The 23,044-nt window shown below is 41.7% G+C and overlaps 1 protein-coding gene across 1 annotated transcript in view; it reads right to left on the reverse strand.

Moving 5' to 3' along the window:
• Positions 1–1,160: 1,160 nt before the first annotated feature.
• Positions 1,161–23,044, reverse strand: part of LOC125131272 (antigen WC1.1-like) — a 31,715-nt gene continuing 9,831 nt past the window's right edge. The window contains exons 3-14 of the mRNA XM_047787630.1: positions 14,940–15,248; positions 14,541–14,849; positions 11,479–11,571; positions 11,087–11,401; positions 10,065–10,379; positions 6,121–6,162; positions 5,715–6,029; positions 4,735–4,926; positions 4,235–4,327; positions 3,872–3,967; positions 2,850–2,996; positions 1,161–1,427 (exon numbers count right to left, since the gene is read on the reverse strand). Coding sequence (XP_047643586.1) covers positions 1,282–1,427; positions 2,850–2,996; positions 3,872–3,967; positions 4,235–4,327; positions 4,735–4,926; positions 5,715–6,029; positions 6,121–6,162; positions 10,065–10,379; positions 11,087–11,401; positions 11,479–11,571; positions 14,541–14,849; positions 14,940–15,248 — 2,372 coding nt within the window. The 3' untranslated portion in view covers positions 1,161–1,281. The remainder of the gene's footprint in view (positions 1,428–2,849; positions 2,997–3,871; positions 3,968–4,234; positions 4,328–4,734; positions 4,927–5,714; positions 6,030–6,120; positions 6,163–10,064; positions 10,380–11,086; positions 11,402–11,478; positions 11,572–14,540; positions 14,850–14,939; positions 15,249–23,044) is intronic.

The raw sequence follows: 23,044 nt of genomic DNA on the forward strand, positions 1-23,044 counted from the left end.
GATTGGACCCCTAGCCTGGAACCTCCATATGCCACTGGAGCGGCCCTATAAATGGCCAAAAAAAAAAAAAGAGGCTATGATTAACAGCAACACATCAGCTGTATGAATGTCTATATCAATAGCATGGCTCTTCTTCTAAGGAGAAGTTTGAAATACAAGTTTATGTTTTCTGATCAAAGACCATCCTTAGTTAATTCAATAACTTCCATTCTCCATATAAGACAGGGGCCTTATGTACCAGATAGACTATCCTTAGTCCAAATTCAAACATCACTCTCACTCTTTCATTAACAACTCAGAAACTACGAGTATTACAGCTATAGATCAGGGATCAAGGATATTTGGTGACCAATCATAAACAAATCCCAGAAGGACAGCTGTGAATGATATTATAGTGGGACCTAGCCAGATTTCTTAAAGAAGATCAAATTGGTAGAACACACGTGTGAGCAGCATTTTCCTGCCTTCAACTCGCAGTGAAGAGATAGAGGAGCTGATATAATTCACTTGGAAGGCTATATAATTGGACAACAAATAACAGTGTCTCAAAGAAACAGGAAGAAGTGATGGAGAAGAAAGACTGTATATAAAGATTTGATAACCAACTAGACATGAGAGAAGAGTGACGAGGAGTCTGTACGGCCACAAGGAATAAACAGAAAAAGTAACCTGAGGATGTAGAGATGGAAAAGGAATAGGCAGGTGTGTAGAATTTGATGTTTTATTTGATGTTTTATTTTTAATTTTATCCCATTTTTTATGTATTTATTAGGCAGGACAAGGAAAGCTGTATCCATTCTCTCCCATGCGCCAACCTCCAACCTTCAGCTTTGAAAATCACACGCTAGTTTGGTGCCTCTCAAGAAAGAGGCTCCGACTAGTTCAGATGAATCTTCAGGGTTACGTCTTTCTCCACGAGCCCATCTTGGCAGGAATGAGGGTGTGAGTTTGGACCAAGTTTAGAGTCTCTTGTCTAAGTAAGAGTGACCTGGAGCATCTGAGAGCCTGGGCACAGACATGACTTGAACAGCATTTGGGGGAGATGAGAAAACAGGGCAGTTCACTCACCTGGCCATTTCCTTTGAGAGAACATAGTAATTGGGGATCAAGTCACTGAATGCATTTGACATGATACATTAAATCACCAACAAAGGGAAAAGTACTTTACTCAGAACATTTTACTTTGAGCAGTTTCATTCTAATACAATTATACGTCAGCAAAACACTGTTGAAATACAAGCCATTAGAGTATCTGAGTCTTCGTCTCATATCATTACAACATCATGGGAAAGCCACCATGGAGGCGCCAGGGGGACTTAGTTCAACGTCATCATACTCAGGGTCCCCCTTTTCCCTCTGGAGAAGCAAGGGGTTATCTTCTCCTTTCCCAGGATCAGCCACCTCTCTAGGGAAGTTCAGAGAAGAGCCTGAAATAGTCCAGAGAAGTTTGCTTAGAACCGACACTCAGGGACAGGGCAGTGTCCTGTGGTGGAAGCAAGTCTAGCAGGTGGTGATGACAAAGCATCCTTGGGGACCCAGTAATGCTCAGAGAGGCTCAGACTAATTCGTATGAGTTACAGGACGGATGCATCAGCACTGTCCTATGGGGATCCAACTCATCTGGGTCTCTGGGGCCTCAGTTTGCCGTGAAACTTGGCACCACAGGACAGGACATCTGTGCCCAGGAGCTCTGTGAAGACCTGTTTCCTGGCTTAGACAATCAGCAAGGAGATGGCCCATGAAGGGAAAAATCTCTAGAAGGACTTGAAAACTTTTCTCACAATTGACAGGTCTACCCTGACGAGGACAGGAAGACAGGAAACCACATCGGGAGAAATCTCAGCTCCTCACTGACGATCCACCTCTGCCCTTGGTGGTCTTGACTTGTGTTCCCAGCTGCCCACCAAAACAACCACAGGCTGCTTTCATAGCTGCCCCTTCCCCGGGAATTGTATGGACCTCAGAAGGAGAAATACCCTTCTCTAGAGAAGGAGTGGATTCACTTGGACATTACAGTCTCCGGAGCAAAATAGCCCTAACCCGCCCACAAATCTGAGTCTAATATTCACCACCATGGGCTTTATTTTTTTTTTTTGATTGTTTGTTTGTTTGTTTTTTGTTTTTTTGCTCTTTTTTGTCTTTTCTAGGCTGCTCTCGCAGCATATGGACATTCCCAGGCTAGGGGTCTAATCAGAGCTGTGGCCTCTGGCCTAAACCAGAGCCACAGCAACGCGGGTTCCGAGTTGTGTCTGCAACCGACACGACAGCTCATGGCAATGTGGGATCCACAACCCACTGAGCAAGGCCAGACATCGAATCCGCAAACTCATGGTTCCTAGTTGGCTTTGTTAACCACTGCGCCACGACAGGAACTCCCATGGGCTTTATTTTCTAAGGACACAATACAGCATAGACTTTATACCTACTTGGGCTGACATGTGGTCACAGTGCATCTTAAAGTATAAAAATGCTTCCCAAATTTCAATATTAAAAGATCTTCTTAAACCTCTAACTGCATTTCATTCATGAGACAACCCCCCAAAAAAATGTTATCTGAACATGTGTTCCATGTTTGGATTTGGTAAACATAGTCAATCAATCTATAAGTCTTAATGCAAGAACATCGGGGATAAAGCTATGAAGATATTGATGCCCAGTATACAAAGTGATTCCTCCCTCCCAACAAGTCTGACAGCATTACAGAAAGGAATGTGGTGGAGGTGATGCTATCAAGCAGAGGAGGTCATCCAAATTTTGATTCTCCAGGATGGATTGGTAGTGAGGAGCTCACATTCACCCTTTCCAGGACAAAGACCATAGATGACAGGAGATCACTCAACCCCACTCACCTGTCTGAGAGGCCCGCATCCCACTCTCCTCTTCTGGAGGCACTTCCCTGGTGCCCATCGGAGAGGCAGCAGGAGCCCCAGGCACGGGTACCTCTTCAGCATCATCATAACCCTCACTGGGGGCATCAACCCCCTGGGCTGAGGGTTCTAAGGGCAGACAGGGGGGTCAGATGAGAGCACAGTAAGTGGGTTTGCCTGGGAAATACTGAAAGTCCATTCTGACCTAGCGTCTCTGACCTGATAAATACAAGCACCATCTACTCATTCACTTCTTTTTATTTCTATTTTTCCTTTTCTTTTAGGGCCACACTTGTGGCATATGGAAGTTCCCAGGCTAGGGGTTGAATAGGAGTGGCAGCTGCTGGCCTACACCACAGCCATAGCAACACCCCTTCCTAAACCCACCAGGTGAGGCCAGGGATCAAACCTGCATCCTCATGAATACTAGTAGGGTTCATTATCTGATGTATTCCAATGGAAACACCCACCATTCATTTCTTTCAACAGGTTTCTCTTCAAGGCCATGACTTTTATTGTAATGTGCCCATGAAGCAGAAAAATCTGTTGGTTTTTTTCTTGATTAAAACCGCCTGTTTCAAAGTAGCTAGTACATGAATGAGCTCTACTAAAATGTTTTGCCAAATTATGTTCTCCTGATGTTGTTATGTAAGATAATGGCTGCCTGGGAGTTCTCCTGTAGCACAGCAGGTTAAGGACCCAGCATCACTTCTGTAGTGGCTTGGGTCACTCCCGTGGTACAAGTTTGATCCCAGGAACTTCCATATGTCAAGGGTACAGCCAAAAGCAAACAATGTGTGCTTGTTGTGACTGAATGAGGACGGTTTCTGGACACAGAGAGCTCATCCCCCACAGGAGACTTCACAAAACAGCCAGAGAAGGGGAGGCTGGACCCCATCTGGAGACAAGAGGTCCCACAATCCCAGTCAAAGGAGAGCCGCTCCCCTTGGGGCCCATCCTTAAGGGGGAATTTCCCTGCCCCCAACACCCAGCCCAGGCACAACCTCCTCTACCATCTGGAGCAGATCTGGAGTCTCTGTTCTCTTCACCTTCCCCGGTGTAATACTGCAGTTTGGTCACTGAGTCATCTGATAGGAACCCTAAGGTGAAGAAAATCATCACAAAGGAACAGAACAGACCTTCCCACACCCATAGGAGCCTCAAGGCTGAGAGGACGTGCTGGGACAGCCTTGGCTCCTGGAGTGTAAAGGGAGTTAGGAGTTCACAGGGGCTCTGGAGAGGCCCATCATGCCACCTTTGCTGCAGGGGCTGCCTCTGTGAGCTTGGGGCAGATGTAGGGTCTGTGGATCCTGAGAAGCCTAGGCTGACCACCAGGGGTCCCAGGAGGGCAAGACAGAGACACACACCTGGGCTGCCCAGCAGATCCTCCTTCGGGGTTACAAGGTAATCGATCTCTTCATACACGGCCTCAGCGAGAGCACCTTCCAAGCCGGATAAGGCTGAGAAAACCACCAGCAGCTCAAACATTGCCACCCTAGACACCCTGAACCAGCAGGCTAGTTCTTCAACTCCCCCATCCTCATACACACAAAACCCTCAAGACTGCTGGGAACTCGTATAGTCCATGCCCCATGTGCTATGTCTGCACCTTCTGCCCTTGCCTGACCCTAAATCCACATCTCAGCCCTGACTCTCTCTTCTCGCACACAAGAGGCCATCATGGTCACACCCCAATTCTAAGAACCTCTGTCTCGTCAGCCCTTAGAGTTCAGCATGGAGCTGACGGAGTTTTGCAGACTAATGGGGGTAAGAACAGAGACCTCACCCGCTTTTCCCCTCCTCACACTCAGCCCCATTTCCCACGTCCACACACTCTCCCTGTTACCCAGTGCCCCCAACAGCCCACCTCTGCGCTCTGCTCTCCACCTGAGCAGCTGAGTCACCAGGGCGATGACAACCAGGAGGAGAAGAGCCCCCAGGATGAGGCAGAGGATCTCAGGAAGGGAAAAAATGCCAGGGATAGGATTGGAGCCTGGTCTGGCCCCTACGGAGAACAAGACAAGAGGGGTTGGACAAGGCGTGGGCACAGGGAAACTCCCTGCCAGCATTTCCACAGAGCTCTGGACAATGAAGCCTCTGGACTGACTGTGACTGGGATCCACCAGGTCCTGCCCTTTGAAAAGTCAACTCCAGGGCAGAGCTGGTCATCATCAAGGAGCTTCCCTGCTGAGACAGCCTCTGAGGACCAGGCTCCCAATTTCATCCCTTTCCCAGGGATTCTCAACACCAGGGCATCAAACAAGTCCTGAGACTGGTACCTTGCTATTGAGGACGGACATTCATGGGCAAGTAGGAAAGCCTTAGAGCCTACAGCACAGGAACCGGCCTCCCGTGACCAGGTGCATGAGAAATTTCTGGCACCATCAAACAAGGCAGGGGAGTTTCCAAAGAAAATGTCCTTCTTCCTCCCCACCAGCCAGTGACTCCTGAGGACCTTTCCTCTCCTGAGTTGGCTAATTCTGCCAGAGAGTCCACAGAACAGGTCCCAAGAATCTGAATACCCTCCCCTGTCCATGGGTGTGGCTGTGTACCTACTTTAGTCAGGGCAATATAATTCTTTCACCTAGTGAAAAAAAAAATAGGAGTTTGGAGCACAGGAATTGGGTAGAATGCAGGGAAGCTCATCTCCCCTCTGTGAGACCTGAAATCACCCCTCAGTTACTACAACCTCAGTGTTGAGTCTTCACCAATCCCCCTTCTCCCTTGTCCAGAGCTCCAGCACCAAGATGCTTTCTTAACAAATTCTCTATCTCACCCCTGTACATCCCATGGCTCCATCATTGCCCCAGCTCACTCAAAGCAGATCCCAAGCCCCCCTCCACTCACCAGAGCACCTCACTCCAGCGTCCTCCTCGTGCTTGCAATCGCTCTGCCCCCAGGGCCCCGCAGCACAGTCCCACAGGGAGGACTCCCTGCCCCTGCACTGCACCTCGTCCAGCCAGATGCTCCCACTTCCGGGGCCAAATGCCGCATCCCGCAGGGCTTCCAGGGCATGGCCACAGCCCAGCTGCTGACACACCACCTCGGCCTCTGCCAGGCTCCAGGAATCATCACACACTGTGCCCCAGGAGCCGCTGTGCCACACCTCCACTCGCCCTGAGCACACGCTGTTTCCTCCCCTGAGTCGCAGCTTCTCTTTGTCTGAAAAGGCAGCAGCCCCACCTGTGACTGCCCCTGGTGGGAAGGAGGGAGCCCCTGGGAGCCACGGGAGAGGTTGGAAGGGCTGACATACCTGTGCAGGGGGCAGCAGTTGGGCAGCTCTTGGGTCTCCTTCCTGCAGAAGCAAACAATGGGGAGGTGCTGGGTCAGGGACAGTTGGGGTGTCTGTGTCTCCAAAACAAAGTTATCTATGGTCCTTGGCTCAGTCCAAATGACAAGCATAGACACAGGCTTCACTATCTGATGGGGTGAGACATTCATTGCATCCTATCACCAGCTGTAATAACTTTCTATTTTTACTTGTTTATCACTCTCTATACCCCACAGATATCTACAAATACACACACACACACCTTCCTGAATTAAAACTCCAGTAGAGGAAGGACCTTACATATATTATATATTTTTAGCTATTAGGACAGTGCCTGGCACATTGTATGCATTTATTCAGCAAGTATGTATGGAGGACCTTCTCTAAATACTGTGATAGTGGTTTGGTATTTATTAAATAAATGAATAGATGAATAAAATCCAATGAAATATAATTCCTTTAAATTCTTGCTAACTAGTAAGGCAATAAAGAAAATACACATGAATACTGTGGTAACAGAGAAGAGATATTTTAAAAATAAAAAATCCAGAATCACAGAGGTAATTTGTATTCAATATTACACTTATACTTTTTAAAGAAAAATAACATAACAGATTCTAAACTTTTCAATCTATTTTCAGTATGATGTATGAACAGACAAAGAGATTACATAAGAAGATGATACTTTTGGAGTTCCCTTGTGGCTCAGCAGGTTAAGGATCTGGCATAGTCACTACAGCAGCTTGGGACACTGTTGTGGCACAGATTTCTTTCCTGGCCCTGGGATTTTCCACATGTCATAGGCATGGCAAAAAAAAAAAAAAAAAAAAAAAAAGATGAAGAAGAAGAGAGGACACTTTTTTAAAAGGAATGAAACAATTGGAATTTAGAGAAAGTTAGATAAGTAGACAAATAGCTAGGTAGTAAGTGTCCATGAGGTTCAAACAAATATATTTTTAAAACTATATTAAGAGGACACAGAGATTTTTAAAAAGGTACAACCAAAAAAAACATATAAAAGTATTGAAGACAAAGAAAACGTATAAATTCAAAACAGATGAGGAAACAGACATATATACAATATTTGTCATAAAATATCAGAAATGACATATCCTTTCCATATTACCCTATCACAGTCCTACCCTAAGCAGTAAGACCATTTCTAAAAATGATGTAAGGACCTCTTTCAGATGGTTGCTCACATTCAGTGACAGCTACATGTAAAAGAATGAAATTAGAACATTCTAGAATACCATATACAAAAATAAACTCAAAATGGAATAAAGACCAAAATAAAAGGCCACATACTATAAAACTCCTAGAGAAAAATGTAGGCAGAACACTCTTTGACATGAATCACTGCAACATCTTGTTTGATCCACCTCCTAGAATAAGGTCAATGAAAACAAAAATAAACCAATGGGACCTAATTAAACTCAAAAGCTTTTTCACATCAAAGGAAACCATAATAAAAACAAAAAGACAACACACAGAAAATCTTTGCAAATGATGCAACAGACAAGGCCCTAATCTCCAAAATATATAAATAACTCATACAACTCAGCAACAAAAAAACAAACGACCCAATCGAAAAAATGGGCAGAAGACTTAAATAGACACTTCGCCAAAGAAGATATACAGTTAGCCAGTAGGAACACGAAAAAATGCTCAATATCACTATATTAGAGAAATGCCAATCAAAACTACAACGGGAGTTCCCGTCGTGGCGCAGTGGTTAACGAACCCGACTAGGAACCATGAGGTTGCGGGTTCGGTCCCTGCCCTTGCTCAGTGGGTTAACGATCCGGCGTTGCCGTGAGCTGTGGTGTAGGTTGCAGACGCGGCTCGGATCCCGCGTTGCTGTGGCTCTGGCGTAGGCCAGTGGCTACAGCTCCGATTCGACCCCTGGCCTGGGAACCTCCATATGCCGTGGGAGCGGCCCAAGAAATAGCAACAACAACAACAAAAAAAAAAAAGACAAAAGACAAAAAAAAAAACTACAACGAAGTCCCACCTCATACCAGTTAGAATGGCCATCATTAACAAGTCTACAGATGACAACTGATGGAGAGAGTGTGGAGAAAAGGGAACCCTCCTACACTCCTGGTGGAAACATAAATTGGTACAACCACTATGGAAAATAGTATGCATGTACCACAAAAAACTAAATATAGAACTACCATATGATCCAGCCACCCCACTCCCAGGTATATACCCAGACAAGTCATTCATTCAAAAAGATATATGCACCTCTTTGTTCACCACAGCACTATGCAAAATAGCCAAGACATGGAAACAACCTAAATGTCCACGGAAACAGATAAATGGATTAAGAAGATGTGGTACATATATGCAATGGAATACTACTCAGCCATAAGAAAGACAAAATAATGCCATTTGCAGCAACATGAATGCAACTAGAGATTCTCATACTAAGTGAAGTCAGTCAAAAAGAGAAGGAAAAATACCCTATGATATAACTTATATGTGGAATCTAAAATAGCACAAATGAACCTATATACAAAGCAGAAACAGATCACAGACATGGAGAGCAGAATGTCGGTTGCTATGGGGAAGGAGGAGAGAGTGAGATGGATGGACATTTGGGGGTTAATAGATGCAAGCAGTTATTTTGAAATGGATAAGCAATGGGGTCCTACTGCACAGCACAGGGAACCATGTCAAATCTTTGGATTAGAACATGATGGAAGATAGCATGAAAAAAAAAGAATGTATATATGCACGACTGGGTTACTGTGCTATACAGCAGAAATTGCAGCAACACTGTAAAACAACCATAGTTTAGTATGAAAACACAATTGAACTACCAATAAGTAGGCAAATGGTAATATGAGCTGCAGTACCAACCTCTCGTGAATAAAATATTATGCCATTGTTTTACAAATGCATTAAATCTACCTGGAGGAATATCCATGATATATTGTTCAGTGATACAAAGTGGATTTGACAATAATGTGTAAAACATAATCCCAATCTTATAAATATGAGTTACAAGACACCATCAACATTAACTCTTTTATGGGTACATGTGTTTGGATATGTTTATGTGAAAAATGTAGAGAATTTGAAAAATAGCATATATTAGTCCATTAATCTTGTTTACATCAGGAGGATATGAACGGACAAGAGGTCATGGGATGGGATTAGTTTATCTTATTACATTTTATATGTCCTCTCTGTTTATAATAATTAAGTAAACCCTTTGTCATTTAGATGAAGGAGAAAGGAACCGGTCTTTTTAAGCATAAAACAGGGCAGTGGAAAGGACACAATTTCCCTATGCCAAGCATGGTACAAACCAGTAAGAGGAAGTCTGGCAGATTCAGGGAAAAGACAGAGAGATAGGTGGGGACTTAAAGGAAGGAGGGCTAGCCATCCTTTCATGGCTTCGGTGTTCCTTTACTTGGTAGTATTGTTCTTTCCCTGGGAGATCACCACAGGGGTAAAGTTCCCTTACACTACTGTACTGAGGGTGAACCTGAACCTGTCTCCTTGTAACCTCCATCCATTACCAGAGTCCTGTCCCCAGAGCAGCTCTGCTGAGTCTCCTCTCTCTTCATTGGGAAAGTCCTTCAAAGTCTAAGGTCAACAATTAGGCTACATTGACTCTGGCATTTCTGCTAATTAGCCTGATCATAGACTCCCTGTGACATGGTTTCTGGTTGTTTCTGCACTTTGGACACAGGCATCCCCTCTCCCTAGTGTTTTTCACATAAACTGCTCTCAGCCCATGTTTCTTTACTTTTTCAGTTGAAACAATATTGCCACAAGTAGATTAAATAATCTTGATGTAAAATTCATTTTATAGACTTGACTTAAGCTCATCATTTAGATTTAAATATATAAAATCTCACTAACAACATAGTACAGGGTTGGGACAGACACACAGAAAGACAGTAAGTCACCTGCACAGGAGACATAGGCTTCCTCCTTTGAAGAACATGAACTATATTTCCAAGGGTCAGAAGGACACTCCCAGAGAGAGCGATCAGTTTTCCGACACTGGATTCTATCCACCCACCGGGGTCTAGAACCTTCCCTAAGAGAAACAGAAGAGTTGAGGGTTCCACGGTCCCCACAGCCAAGCTGCCTGCAGATCATGGACAAGGTGATGTCTTCCATGGGGCTGCGGCAGACGCCGCCCCAGGTCCCGTTGTAGAAAACTTCCAGCCACCCGGCACACTCTTGGTCCTCGCTCACCATCCTGAGGGCCAGGGACTCTGCAATGGAAAGGGGGGCACTCAACTCAAAGCTCTTGGTTTTCTTCTCTTCCAGAAATTGTGGACACTCATCCCCAACAAGCTGTTACTGGGTGAATTTGTCCATATCTGTCTGCCTTTCTACTTCTACCACAGTGATGTAGTGAAACATGAACTGAGAAGGAACACCAACCTGGGCACCTGCAGGAGGGGGAGCTAAATCCTGCTTCCTGACAAAACCTCCAAAATCTATGTGAAAGGGGTAGAGACAGTGGAGTGGCAGACAGAATGATGGACCCCCAGAGACGCCCACATTCCCAATTCCTGGAACCTGTGAATATGTTCCCTTACTTTTCAAAAGGGACTTTATAGACATCATTAGGACTAGGACTTTGGAGTAGTGAGATTAACCTGAAATATCATGAATTAACCAAGTAATCTAATCACATCCTTAGACCTACTAGTCTTTAAATGGGAACACTTTTCCTGACTGTGGTTAGAGGGAGATGAGACTTGGAAGAATGGTCAGAGGAGAGAATGTTCTCTGTCTGAAGAAAAAGAGAGGGAGCTCCTGCAGGAGCAAATGAAAGCATCCACTTCACATCTGCTACAAAGTCAGGCTCCCTGGGAGGAAGCATCCTCCTCTGGCAGTTTCAGCAACTCTCCCTCAGGGCTCAGACCCTGACCTCCAGGGGCCCCGCCCCTCCCCCAACCTGTGTTGAGCGGACCTGAGCAGATGACCCCTGCATCCTCCTTGTGTCTGCAGTTGTGCTGCCCCCAGCCCCGGGAAGGGCACTGCCATACGTGGGACTCCTTTCCTGTACAGATCACGTCATCCAGCCAGATGCGTCCTGAGCCCGCCCCGAAGTGAGCAGACCCTGGGGCACTGATGGCATCTCCACAGCCCAGCTGCCTGCACACCACGTGCGCATCGTCCAGGTCCCAGCTGTCATCACAGACGGTGCCCCAGGAGCCCTGGTGAAGGATCTCCACTCTCCCTGAGCAATAACTCTCTCCATCCACCAGGCGCAGCTGTCTGCTGTCTGAGGAGAGAGAGTCAGCAAGGTCAGGCATTTACGCAGGGAAGAAGGAGGGTTTTCTGGTCCTGTGCAACCCCTACCTGAGCAGCTGGAGGTGCTCTCCTCTGAGGCTGCAGAGCCTGCTGGTTCAGACAGGGAGTCATTGCACTGAGGCAGCACCTGGGTCTGGTTTCCTACAGAAACAATAATGAACAGAAGGTTGGTGGGGCTGAAGTACAGGACCTTGAATTAAGCTAGTGACCTACTGCTGCGGTCTGAGATGAAAACTGTAATAATGCAGTAAAGTCATCAAAACTAAGATTTCACCTTCTCCATGGAGAGTTCTGCTTCTGACAATGTCAAAATTTCTGTTTTAAGTCAAGAATTTCACTAAGAATGAATTTACGAAAGGGAGAAAATATCAATACTCTTGATAGTGTTGCAGGGATTGAGATGCGGGCGTCTCTGGGGGTCCATCATTCTGTCTGCCACTCCTCTGTCTCTACCCCTTTCGCATATGATTTTAGAGGTTTTGTCAGGAAGCAGGATTCAGCTCCCCCTCCTGCAGGTGCCCAGGTCCTTCCATCTTGGTTCAAATGGCAGAATTTTACTCTTTTTATGGCTAAGTAATATTCCTTTGAATATAAACACAACACCTTCTTTAACCATTCCACTCTCTTTCGGCTTGTAGAGTTTTGGCTAAGAAATCCACCAATAGCCTAATGTAGGTTCCTTGTAGGTGACACTTCTTTTCCTGCTACTTTTATGATTCTTTTATCTTTTTTTTTATAGTTTAATTATAGTGTTTCTGGGAGAAAGCCTTTTTGCAATCAGGTAATAGGTGGTCTATTAACTTCATCAATTTGAATTTTCAAGCCTCTCGTCAAGTCTGAAAAGTTCACAGTTATTATTCACTTAAATCAACTTTCTAACACCCTCTCCCTCTCTTCTTTCTAGAACCACAATTACTCTAATATTTATGTGTTTGATAGAGACCCATAGGTCACATAGGATATCTTCATTCTTTTGGTTCTCAACAGACTGATTATTTCAAAGGTTGTACATATCTTGTAGTGGCTGATTCTATCTTGAATTTTGTCTGCTCTTCAATAGATGCTCTCTTGCATTTTTTATTTCATTTATTAAATTCTTCAACAACAGGATTTCTGTTTGGTCCTTTTTATAACTCTCATCTCTTTGCTAAATTTCTCATTTTATTCATCTATTGTTTTCCTGATTTTGTTGAATTGTCTTTCCATGTTTTCTTGTAGCTCATTCGGTTTCATCGAAACAGCTGTGTTGGATTCTTTATAAGTTAGATCACAAAATTCCATGTCATTGACATGTGTCTTGGTCAGTTTTGGAAGATTATTATTACCCTTTTGTGATGACATCTTTCCTTGATTCTACATTTTTCTTTTAATTTTGCATTTTTGCTTTTGTCTTAGAAATAGCAGACACCCCGCCAAAACTTTACTAATTACCTTCAGTGGTATATACTCTTCTCTGACCTTGTATAGACTCTCTTGCTCCCTCTTATAGCAGAAATCTTAAGCTTTCGTGTTTTCTCCGATTCTTACAACTCACCAGGTAGGCTACTAGAAACTTCTCTTCTGTTTTGCAGAATGTTGTGCTGCACCTCAATTCTATGGTTCCCTCCTTTCCCACAGACCCTAGTCTGGTTTTTTGAGATCATTCCATTTACTGGAGTTTGCTCTCAACTCCACTCTTGAGAATACACACAAAAATAGCTGTAGGGAGAGCAGGAGTATGTGTGGGTTTAGAACTCAGGGCACTAGAGGTGTCCACAGGCCCAGGGAGGGAGATCTTTGGGTGACATTCTCCCAGAGGCTTATGGGTGTGTTTCCTGCTGAAGCCCTGAGAACAATCAGCAGGTACCGCATCACTTTTACGTACTTTGACTTTCTTATTGATCTTTGACATCTCCTCTGTCCCTCCAGTCATGGAGACCCAGCCCCAGAATTCTGGGTGCTACTGGAGAGAAATTGGTTTCTCCAGCAGCATCCCACGCAGCTGGTTGAGTGGGGACTAACTCATAGCTCTCCTTTTCTCCATGCAAGAGTCCCCACTAGCTAACTCAAATGTCTGCTGTGTCACCTTAGTGTGAGGGGCAGCTCTGGAAAAATCCTTTAATCCTTTCCAATCATTCAAATATGTTTTCTTCTTTTGTGGGTATTTGTTTTGTTTTTTGCTCCAATGGAGTACCAAAATATCCCCTCAGGAATCCTGGACTTTTACCAATTTTTATCCATGGGTGTCTGACCAGTCAGCATTCTCAAGGTTTCACCAGGTTGTCCCTGACCATGGTCCAGGGATTGGGACAAGTTCACTAGCTCTTACTAGTTCACAGCTCTTACATTACTAGATACCAATGTTTATCTGCCTATTACTGGATGCCCAGGTGGGTGACCATCCTTCTGGTCCCTTGGTAAAAGATATTGCACCCCACAACTTTCCTAGAGGCACTTTTGATCATGAATGTATGGTTAATTAGTTTTTAAAAATGGAGGCAGGAAGGAGAGTCATCTTACACCACCACAATGCTGATGTCACTCCTCCTTTGTCAAGACTTAAATATTTAGCTAAATTAGAGAAATTCCTTGAAAAGCACCACTTGAAATGACGCAAGAAGCAATAGAACATGCAAATAATGCTGATTTATTAAAAAATATTGAATTTGTAATTAAATCTTTCTGCCAGAACAACAAAACAAGACATAAAGCTAACAACTTCAGGTTCAGATGTATTTTTTAAAGTTAATAACATGTGAAGTTAAAATTTCCTGAATTTTAATGAACATCTTTGTGCTTAAGAAATATGCTGAGAAATCTACTAATGTAATCTGATGTATATAATAATTTTAAATAGTACAGAAAGGTAAAAAAAAAAAAAACCCGACTGACATGTATGTTTATTGCTTCTACATTGTTCTCTATGATTATACTTACATACTTAGGTTTACTTAAAAAAAAATTTCCCCTTGATGCCTGTTGCCCTGATCTGAAAAATGAATGAGCAATGAGAAAAAGCAATTTACCATAAAATATATTTCTTTTGAAGCTAGTTTTCCAGCACTCTTTGCCCTTAGAGACATTCCCCTCCAGGAGCATCCTGAGTAGCAGCTAGCCCTTCTCCCTCTTACCTGAGCAGATCACAGAGGCTGTGTTTCCATGGGCACAGTCAGGAACACCCAGGGCAGTCACAGGGCAATTCCACAAGAAGGACTCAGCCCCAGAGCAGTGAAATCGGGCTTTCCACATCTGATCACCTCCCTCTGCTCCCTTCGGGGTGGAGAGGGCGACTCCACAGCCGAGCTGACGACAGACAACATTGGCATTGGCCGTGGTCCAGTGGGAGGCACAGAGTGTTCTCCATCCTCCAGAAATATTCATCTCCACTCGCCCCGCACACTGAGAGGTGCCATTTCTCATGAGCCGGACTTCTGAGTACACTGGTGGGAGAAGACGGGATTTCAGCAACATCTCAGTTTTCTTACCTGAACTGGGTTGGCAGGGAGGTTGGGTCCTGATCTGCCTCTCACCTGAACAGACAACTTGAACAGCTCCACTGTGGTGACAAGTGCCTCCTGGACAGGGCACTCTGGGGCAGGACCAGAGCACGGACTCCTCCCCCTTACACCTGAACTCTTCAGGCCAGACCTGGTCATCTGACTCTCTGAGGGGCCTCTGACCCAGGACAGACACAGCCTTGCCACATCCCAGCTCTGCACAGATGACCTGGGCGGTGGGGAATGTGAAGTTCCCATCAGACACTGGCATCCAGTCTTCTCCAGAATGCACTTCTACTCGCCCTGAACAGGGTCCATTCCCTTGAGCTAGACGCACGAATCCTAAGAGAAACAAACAAACAAAAAACCCAATTAGTGTTCATGATCCTGGCTTGATAGCTGGAAAAAACATGTCACAGGCAATGGTGTGAAAACTTCTCTCTTCCAGGTGTGGGGCATGGAGAGAGAATTTGACAGTGTCAGAGTTGCATTTTCATGAACAAGTTTCTGAAGAGAAATGCAGGAAGATTTGCGGGGTCAGTTTGGAATGGCTGAATCCCAAGAATATATACTTTGAAGTTGGTTAGAAATGAGAATTCCTTATCAAGGGGCCTGGAAATTACAGGGCTCAAGACTGGTCATTTGGAATGATCGAATATTAGGAACACGTACTTTAGCATTGGTTGGAAAAGTGACTTTCAAATTTAGGCGCATGGGACCTAAAGAGCCCAAGGAAATAATGCACAATGTGTGGGCACTTCAGCTTGAGTATAGAGATGTGAAGAACAGAACCAACCCAGAGTGACGTGATTATGAGAGGGCAGAGACCTGGCACGTAGACAAAAGTTAGAAAGCCATCCTGAGCATTGTGGGGCTAAGCATCTGATAAATTTTCTCCGCCAGGATCCAATCCTCAAGGGACTTGGAGTAGAGAAAATCATGAGGGCTGGATCCATGAGGGTATGCTGCCCTGTATACAGATGAGGGCTCAAGAAAAGAAATATAGACATAATAAATAATCTACTTTTATGGTACCAAATTTTGTTTTTCTAATAATTTTTGATTGCAAAATTTCCAAGAATTTCTCAGGTGGCCTAGTGGGTGAAAAGTTGAGTTATGTTAGGAAAGCTCAGAGAGTCTTAGGAGAGAGATCAGTTGGTCCCAGCCATTTCTCTTGAAAACCTAGGATTTGTCAATGAACATGGGAAAGAGTGAGCTCCAAGGGAAATTCATGAGCCGGTGAGTTTGCCAAATGATTCTTACCATAGGTTTCTCTCCTGAGATAGAAATATAGAAAATGCTAAAGGGTGATGTTAATTGACTTTCATTTTATCATTGCGCTAATTCCGTATTCATATCCAACATCAACAAGATGACAGAAAGGGAGGTCCTCAACCATCATTCTCTGCAGAAACAATGTATACCCAGCAGCATACCTGCCAACTTCAGACACACCTGTATACCCAGAAGCAGCTCCATGATGCGGCTCCAAGCCTGCACCACCATGGTCCTAGAGGCAGTCCTGTCTGCCCAGGGATTCAAGTGGAGCCACACCATTTAGCATCAACAGTAACAGGATTGCCAAGTGTGAACACGAGTGCAGAATTATAATACAGCCCTGTGATCTGCTTCCAGCCTCACTCTACCACAGCAGGGAGACAATCCTACGCACCCAGACACCCAGAGGAAGCCAAACCCACCCACGCTCCTGCCACAGGCTCGCTGATTGAAGACATAACAGTAGCCCCAGCAGCAGCCCATAACCTGTTTCCAGCTTTGCTCAACATGATTCCAGTTCTGTCAGTTCAAGGACCTGGCAGAATAAGATCTTTATTTGTCGAACCAGTCTGTAAATTCTGGAAGAGAGTCTGCCCCTTCAAATGCACAGTCATCAATGAAGGCTAAACAAATCGTGAAGAATCTGGCAAATATGATGCCATTTAAAGAAACTAATAAATCTCCAATAGCCTACCCTAAAGAAATGAAGATCTATAACATCCCTGACAAAAAAAATTAAAAGCTCAGTGAGGAGTTCCCATCATGGCTCAGTGTTAACAAACCTGACTAGGATCCACGAGTATGTGGGTTCAATCCCTAGCCTCATTCAGTGGGTTAAGGATCTGATATTTCTGTGAGCTGTGTAGGTTGCAGATGCAGCTCAGATCCCACATTGCTGTGGCTGTGGTGTAGGCTAGCAGCTACAGCTCCAATTCAACCCCTAGCCTGGGAACCTCCATATGCACTGAGTTTGGCCCTAAAAAGACAAAAAAAAGTTTAATTTAAAAATAGAAAACATAAAAAAGACAAGTTCTGGAATTCAAGAAAACAACTGAATTGAAAAATTGAATAGAGCACTTCAAGCAAAGTGTATCATGCAAAACAGATTATCGGCAAACTTGGGAACTATTTCAAATCATCTGATTAAAGGAACAAAAAGGAAAAAAATGAGTAAATTATACATATGTGATATAAGGGAAACTTTGCAGCAAAATTATGCATGCAATATAAGTCCCAATAAGAAAAGTGAAAGATAAAGAGGCAGAAAATTGAATTTAAAAAATAACAACTGAGGAGTTAACTGTCGTGGCTCAGTGGTAACGAAACTGACTAGTGTTCATGAGGATGTAGGTTCAATCCCTGGCCTTGCTCAGGGGGTTAAGGATCTGGCATGTAGGTTGCAGGTGCAGCTTGGATCCCTAGTGTAGGCCGGCATCTATAGCTCTGGTTAGACCCCTATCCTGGGAACTTCAATGTGCCATGGCTGTGGCCCTAAAAAGTAAAAAAAAAAAAATGTGAACCTCCGAAATCTAGGGAGAGAAAAGACATCTTGATTTATGAAGTCCAAAAGTTTTAAATAGGTAGAACCCAAAGAGGTCTATACCAAGAAACATTATAATTTAATTATCAAAATTCAAAAACAAAGATAATTTTTTTGTCTTTCCAGAGCTGCACCCATGGCACATGGAAGTTAGGGGTCTAATTGGAGCTGTAGCCACTGGCTTGCTCCCAGCCACAGCAATGCCATATTGGAGCCACATCTTTGACCTACACCACAGCTCAGAGCAACACCAGATCCTTAACCCACTGAGCCAGGTCAGGGATAAAACCTGTGTCCTTATGGATATTAGTCAGATTTGTTTTTGCTGAGCCACAACCAGAACTCCAAGACAAAGCTAATTTTGAAATAATCAAGAGAAAAGTGATTTGTTCCATACAAGGGAGCCCCTATTAAGACTAATAGTAGATTTCTCAGCAGAAAACTTGCAGGCCAGAAGAAAGCAGGGTAATTAATATATCCAAAGTATTTAGAGGAAAAAAACTTGCCAACCACCAAAACTTTACATAGCAAACTGCCTCTTAAAAATGAAGGAGAGGGTTTTTTTTAATTAAAAAAGATAAGCAAGCACTGAGGATGTTTATCACCACTAGACCCACCTCTCATGGGTAAAGTTAAATATGAAGAGAAGTACGGAATATTGAAATACTGTTATCATGGCACATAACTTGCTTTTAATCTTAGTTTATGAATCAAAAGATGAAAATAGTAAGAATAATTATAACCACAGGAATGTGTTGATGAAAACACATTTATTATAAAGAAATGAAATCTGACATCAATTACATAAAGTGTAGGGAAGAAGTAAAATGTAGAGTTTCTGATTGCTATTGAAATTGTTACCTTAACTGTATGCAACTTCTTTTACAGACTGCTATAAGGATAAAATGTTTGATGCAAGTTCACAGGTAACCATAATTAAGAGTTTAGCTTATACCCAAATTAAAGAGAAAGCAGCAAAGTATACCATAAAAAACATCCTTCGCAAAGACAGCAACAGAAGAAGAGAGGAATAAGAGAAGTGCACAACAGACAGAAAACAGTGAACAAAATGGCAGCAGTTAAGTCCTTACCTTTCAATGATTATTTCGAATGTAAATATACTAAACTTCCCAATCAAAAGAAGTAGAGTGTGTGAACAGATTTTAAAAAATAAGACCCAACTACATACTCTCTACAAGAGACTCACTTTAGTTATCATAAAACACATAGGCTAAAAGTGAAGAGGTGGATAAAAAAATTCCATGCAAATAGTAACAAAAAGAGAACAAAATCAGGCAAGAGTCTAATTCCAAAACTGTCACAAGAGACATAATGATAAAATAATTAGTTCGACGGGAAGATATGACCAATTACATACATACATGCACCAAACATTAAAGCACCTAAATATACAAAGAAAACACTGACAAATCTTAAGGTAGAAATAGAAACAGTACAATAATAGAAGACTTCAATATCATGCTATCTATAATGGATGGATCATTCAGACAGAAAATCAATAGGAAACAGCAGAACTGAACATTATAGATCAAATTAAACTAAGAAACATATAGAGAACACTCATCCAACAATAGAAGAATATAAATCCTTCTCAAGAAAACAGAGAATATTCTCCAGAACTGATGGAATGCAAAGTTACAAATAAGTCTTAACAAATTTAAGAATTTTGGAGATTCCATCGTGGCTCAGTGGAAACAAATCTGACTAGCATCCATGAGGATGCAGTTTCAAACCCTGGCCTAGCTCAGTGGGTTAAGGATCCAGTGTTGCTGTGAGCTGTGGTGTAGGTCACAGACTCAGCTCGGATCTGGCATTGTTGTGGCTGTGGCATAGGCCAGTGGCTATGGCTCTGATTCGACCCCTAGCCTGGGAATTTTTTAATTTAAGAATATCAGAATAATTCCAAACATCTTTTCTGACCACAATGGAATGAAACTAGAATCAAGAATGGAAAAAAAAGGAAAAATTCATAAATCTAAAGATAGACTAATATTTTAATATTTTTTTTCTATTTATATAAAGAATGTCATTGGGATTTTGATAGAGATTGCATCAAATCAGTAGATTGCTTTGACTGACAGACATTTTTAGCAATATTAATTATTCTAATCTGTGAACACAGAATGCCTTTCCATTTATCTGTATATCTCTAATTTCCTTCATGAAAGTTTTCTATATCAAACATTTTATAATTTTAAAGGAATCTTACATGCTTTTTAAAAAAAAGAGAGCAAGAAGAAATCAGCAATCGAGCCATAATCTGGAGAATTCCAAGTTGCATAAGCCTCCATATTGATAATATGCACAAATATTTGGGGAAAACATTAGTCGAAAAAGTTTTTAGGATATTTCATCACCCTTTGCTCCTCCTATCTACCTCTTAACCCTGGGTTTTCCCATTTCTCCCACTTCAGACGAGTAAATCCAATCTTAAAAGATACAAATGGATGGAAAATAAAAGTAAAAAGGGAAGCAATTGCTATAGAAGTGGAATGAGGGTGGGGTATGTGGCAGGGAAAGATAGCATACTATGAAGTTTTGAAGCTAAAGGAGGGAAACCAAAAGAAAAATGCAACATTGGTAGTGCAAGAATTATATTTTAAAGAGAATGAAAAGTAATCAATTAAAGAAGATTTTAAATTCATCAAGTACAATCCCCCAGTTTCTGAGAGTATTCTGATTATGTATTGCTAGACTTCTTTCTGGTAAAAGACTGAATAGAAATGCCCAGCATCCATTCAAAAAATTACTAGACTTCCAAAAAAATAAAGAAAAGGAAAAATATAGCCCATAACAAATTTTTTTGTTTTTTTTGGGGGGGGGTAATTATTTATATAATGATTTTTATTTTTTTCTATTATAGCTGGAACAGTGTTCTGTCAATTTTCTACTGTACAGCATGGTGACCCAGCAAAAAGCCATAACAAATTTTTAATGAATAATCATTAAAAACAAACTTGGAAATTACAGAGATCATTGACTTGGCTGAAAAGGGCCTTAAGCCACTAATATAAATATGCCTAATGAAGCATAAAAATAGAGGAAAAAACTAGAAAAAATAAGCCAGTGGAACTTCCAGAACTTAAAATCACTATATATCTGGAATGAAAAATTATCTGGAACTAGAGATTGCAGAGTAAAAGCAGTGGAAAGTTTAAAACCTAGCAATTGATTATCCAAATCAAAGGACAGAGAGGAAAAAAAGGACAGAAAATATGAATATAAACTCAGTGGCTTGCAGGATAATATCAAGCCATGTAAAAATATGTTTACTTGGAAATTCTGAGTAAAAGATGAGTAGAAAAAAAATCTTTTAAAATGACAGATGGAATTTTTCCAAATTTAATAAATACTATAAACCCACTGATGCAAGAGACTAACAAACCCCAAACAAGATAAACATAAACAAAACCACCTAGGACATTTGACTATATAATTGCTGAAATTGATTAATAAACAAAAAATAGGAAATATTGACACACTACCAGCAGGATAACAATGATAAGTATTATTGGCTTCCTGTTTGAGGCAATGCAAGCCAGATGATAATACAAAAATATCTTTGAAATACTGGAGGAAAGTTATTAACCTGGAATTCAATCATTTGGGAAAATAACTTTCAACTCTGAGAGAAAATTAAAATGTTTCAAATGAATAAAAGATGATAGAATTTGAGAACACCAAACGTACACTACACAAAAATGTTACCAAAGGTTCCAAAAGCTAAAGGAAAATGATAACAGATGAAACATGGATCTACTCAAAGCTATAGGGACTGCACTAAATGATACTTCTGCAGATAAATATTTTTAAAAACACTTTTCTTCATTAAAATACTAGAATATTTAAGGCAAAGAAACAGCATTGTGTTACCTAATTTACAATATATTTATAAGTATAATGTGTGGCAACAATAGCACAAATGACAAGAACAGGGAAAGGGAAGAATATATAGGTAGATCTTACATTATACAGTCAATGACTTAATATCATTTGAAGGTAAAATGTCACTAAAGAGTAATAATTTTAACATTATGGTAAGCTCTTTAAAAGGGAAGATATAGCTCATAAACCAATGAGAACAAAATATAGACTCTTGAAAATATTCAATTAAAGACTAAAATGGAACAAAGAAAACAAAATAAATAGCAAGCTAGAAAACTTAAACCTAACCATAATGATAATTACACTAAATTTAAATAATTTAAACACCCCAAATGAAATCAAGATGATCACACTGGATAAAAGTAAGACAAAACCATATTCTGTATACAAAATCTTTGACAAAGAAGGCAAGAATATAAAATGGGAAAAAGACAGTCTTTTCAGTAAGTATTGCTGAGAAACCTGGACAGCTACATGCAAATCAATGAAGCTGGAACACACCTTCACACCATGCACAAAAATAAACTCCAAATGGCTTAAAGACTTAAATATAAGACAAGACAACATCAAACTCCCAGAAGAGAACATAGGCAAAACATTCTCTGACATCAACCTTACAAATGTTTTCTCAGATCAGTCTCCCAAAGCGACAGAAATAAAAGCAAAAATAAACCAATGGGACTTAATCAAACTGACAAGTTTTGCACAGCAAAAGAAACCAAAAAGAAAACAAAAAGACAAGTTACAGAATGGGAGAAAATAGTTTCAAATGATGCAACTGACAAGGGCCTAATCTCTAAAATATACAAACTTAACAACTCAACTGCAAAAAAGCCAACAACCTAATTGGGAAATGGGCAAAAGACCTGAGTAGACATTTCTCCAAAAACATGCATAATTAAATGTAAATACAGATAGGGGTCAAAAAGATATACCATGCAAACACTAATCAGAGAAAGCTGTATGTACTATCTATGTTAATATCATACACTGTAAGACAACACGACAAAGAATGTATTTAGAAAGAAAAAAGAAACATTTCACAGTAACACACACAAAAAAGTGTGCAGTTTCAAAATCAGTAGGATACAACTAAAACAGTGCTTAGAAGAAAAATTTAGAGCATTGTTGCTTCCTGGATGCTTACACTAGGACAGAAAATAAAGCTAAGTGTAAAAGATCCAAAATTCCATCTCAAGAATCTATAAAAATAACAGCAAATAATAACCAAACAAGACAAAAAAATAACAGAAGTCAATGAATTAAGAAACAAATGCACAATAAAGAAAATCAATACAGTCAATTGGTAATTATTTTCCTTATTTTATTTATTTATTTATTTTTGGCTGTGCCCACAACATGTGGAAGTTCCCAAGCCAGGGAGCAAACCCCAGCCCCAGTAGTGACAACAAAT

Source organism: Phacochoerus africanus, chromosome 7, assembly GCF_016906955.1.
Source record: "Phacochoerus africanus isolate WHEZ1 chromosome 7, ROS_Pafr_v1, whole genome shotgun sequence".
In the NCBI taxonomy this organism is placed as follows: Eukaryota; Metazoa; Chordata; class Mammalia; order Artiodactyla; family Suidae; genus Phacochoerus; species Phacochoerus africanus.